Source organism: Galeopterus variegatus, unplaced genomic scaffold (assembly GCF_000696425.1).
Source record: "Galeopterus variegatus unplaced genomic scaffold, G_variegatus-3.0.2 Scaffold2506, whole genome shotgun sequence".
In the NCBI taxonomy this organism is placed as follows: Eukaryota; Metazoa; Chordata; class Mammalia; order Dermoptera; family Cynocephalidae; genus Galeopterus; species Galeopterus variegatus.
The window spans coordinates 284,646-287,235 of record NW_007728617.1 but is presented as its reverse complement, the minus strand read 5'-3'; the positions used below and the strand labels follow the sequence as shown (position 1 = coordinate 287,235).

General features: G+C 48.8%; 1 protein-coding gene across 1 annotated transcript in view; it reads left to right on the top strand.

The window, feature by feature from the left end:
• Positions 1 to 664: 664 nt before the first annotated feature.
• Positions 665 to 2,590, top strand: part of POLR3D (polymerase (RNA) III (DNA directed) polypeptide D, 44kDa) — a gene marked incomplete at its 5' end in the record, with an annotated part of 3,228 nt that continues 1,302 nt past the window's right edge. The window contains 4 exons of the mRNA XM_008582052.1: positions 665 to 816; positions 964 to 1,088; positions 1,291 to 1,459; positions 1,845 to 2,113. Coding sequence (XP_008580274.1) covers positions 665 to 816; positions 964 to 1,088; positions 1,291 to 1,459; positions 1,845 to 2,113 — 715 coding nt within the window. The remainder of the gene's footprint in view (positions 817 to 963; positions 1,089 to 1,290; positions 1,460 to 1,844; positions 2,114 to 2,590) is intronic.

Here is a 2,590-nt window from a genome sequence, read left to right as displayed (position 1 = left end):
GGTCCCTGTCCGGTACGGGCGCGACACTGAGGGTTGCGATCCGTTGCCGGACACGAAAAAGACAAAAATAAATAAATAAATAAATAAATAAATTTGTGTCTTTAGTTCTTTTCACTAGTGACTTTCAACCCTGGCTCCCAGGTGATTTTTTTTTTCTTTTTTTTTTTTTGTCTTTTTTTGTCTTTTTCCGTGTCCGGCAACGGATCGCAACCCTCAGTGTTGCCCCTGTACCGGACCGGGGACCGGCAACGGGATCGCAACCATCCCAGGTGATTTTAATGTGCAAGTTTAAAAAAAAAAAAAAACTGATGCCTGTGACTTATTTCTAGAAATTGTGATTTAATTTGTTTGTAGTGGAATGGAGTGATTCTCTTTTACAGCCAGAGTTGAGAGCCACTAGTTTAAACAAAGATGTCTCACACTTTCCCTTAAGTCCCTCTGCATTGCATCCTTCTTGCTTTCAGTTAATGCAAAAACAAAATTTTTTTTTTTTTTTTACATTTTTTGGACAGGAAGGTTAAAGTAAAGCAGACTGAGGATCCTGCCTTATCAAGGAAGCTTATTGGCTCATAAACTCCCTGCTCAGTTGGAGCAAAGTGGTGTGGGAGAATAAGGCCAGTTTCCTCAGGCTGAGTGATTTCCTTTGATCCATTCTGTTTTCCAGACCCAAGGAAGAAGTAACTGTCAAGAAGGAGAAACGTGAAAGGGATAGAGACCGACAGCGAGAGGGGCATGGGCGGGGCCGGGGCCGCCCAGAAGTGATCCAGTCCCACTCCATCTTTGAGCAGGGCCCAGCTGAAATGATGAAGAAAAAAGGTATAAGGAAGAAATCATTAGTGGGTTGTAGTTCAGACTGCCCAATAGAAGGGCAGGAGCAGTGGAATTCTCCTGCTCCCAGCTTAGTTTTCTTTGCTTTTGGCCTCTTCCTCAGTTATCCCTAGTGAACTGGGTGATTTCCCACAGGGAGCTGGGATAAGACAGTGGATATGTCAGACGTGGGACCCTCTCACATCATCAACATCAAAAAAGAGAAGAGGGAGACAGATGAAGAAACAAAACAGATCCTGCGTATGCTGGAGAAGGATGATGTAGGTACCAGGGGGCTGGGGAAAGGGGCTTCCTTGTGGCTGTGGAAAAGGGCTTTGGGGGAGCCAGGTCAGGGGCAGCTCACTGATGTCATGGAATCCTAGTAACAGCAAGGATATTTGGTTAGAAAAAGACTAAGGTGGATGGTGATCCAGGTACGTGTGCTGGCAGGTTGTGTGACCACTCCTCCCAACTCTTTGGCAGTTCATCGATGATCCTGGGCTGAGGAATGACATTCGAAACATGCCTGTGCAGCTGCCGCTGGCTCACTCGGGGTGGCTTTTTAAGGAAGAGAATGAAGAACCAGATGTTAAGCCTTGGCTGGCTGGTCCCAAGGAAGAAGACATGGAGGTTGATGTCCCTGCTGTGAAAGGTATTCCATGTCAGTTAACTTCTCATGTCTTTCATGACTGCCCCCCAGGACTCCCTTGCAGGAGTCTCCAAGACTGCTGCCCATGAGCGGGTCTTCTCCCACTCCAGCTGAAAAATACTTGAGCTGAACAATGACGCTGACTTCTTCCTCTGGGTGGAGTCACGTGTTGACATGGATCAGTGGGCCCAGCCTAAGATATCCCTTTTCAGAGAGGTCACGCAGTTCTTGAATATATGCTGTCTCTTGCACCTCTCCGTAACCAGGGTCTGCCTCCAGCTTCCTGGCTTAGTGACAATGGAACAAACGGGGGCAAAGGGCTGGGAACAATGAGCTGACATAGAGGGTGGCCACTCAATAGCCCTTCCATTTGTATCATCCCGGGCAGTGAAAGAGGAACCACGAGATGAGGAGGAGGAGGCCAAGATGAAGGCGGTTCCAACCAAAGCAGCCAGGAAGACCCCGGCCCTCCCGAAGGACATGTCTGTGGCAGAGCTGCTCAGGGAGCTGAGCCTCACCAAGGAGGAAGAACTTTTCTTCCTCCAGCTGCCGGACACCCTCCCTGGCCAGCCGCCCACTCAGGATATCAAGCCCATCAAGACAGAGGTGCAGGGAGAGGATGGACAGATGGTGGTTATAAAGCAGGAGAAAGACCGGGTATGCTTGGGACTGGGTCCTGTGACAATTCCAGGGTGCTGGGACCAGGAAGGGAAACAGTGACCTACAGGGGGAAGGAAGCAAAGGCATGCCACCCAAGCCACAATGTGAGAGTAATGGGTGTTTGTCCCTAGTAGCTGCAGGAACCTTGGGGATTTGTGCTTCCAACCCCACTTGTGTGTGTGTATTTACTTTTTACAATGGAAAGTTTTGAGCATATACAAACGAGAGAGTGTCAGCTGCCAGGTACCATCACTGAGCTTCAGCAGTTATCGATATTTGGTCCATTTGTTTATTTGGTGGGGGTTTTGTTTTCAACCAATGGCAGACAGCTCCGGGGAAAGGCCCTCTTTGGCGGGTTCGTTCTGACCTTTGCTACTGATGCCTTTCTCTGGGAGGTGTAATGGGGTCTATTTGTGAAAGGTCAAGGGAAGCGCTCCTTGCTCAGTTTCCACCCCCTGATTTTCTCCACAGGAA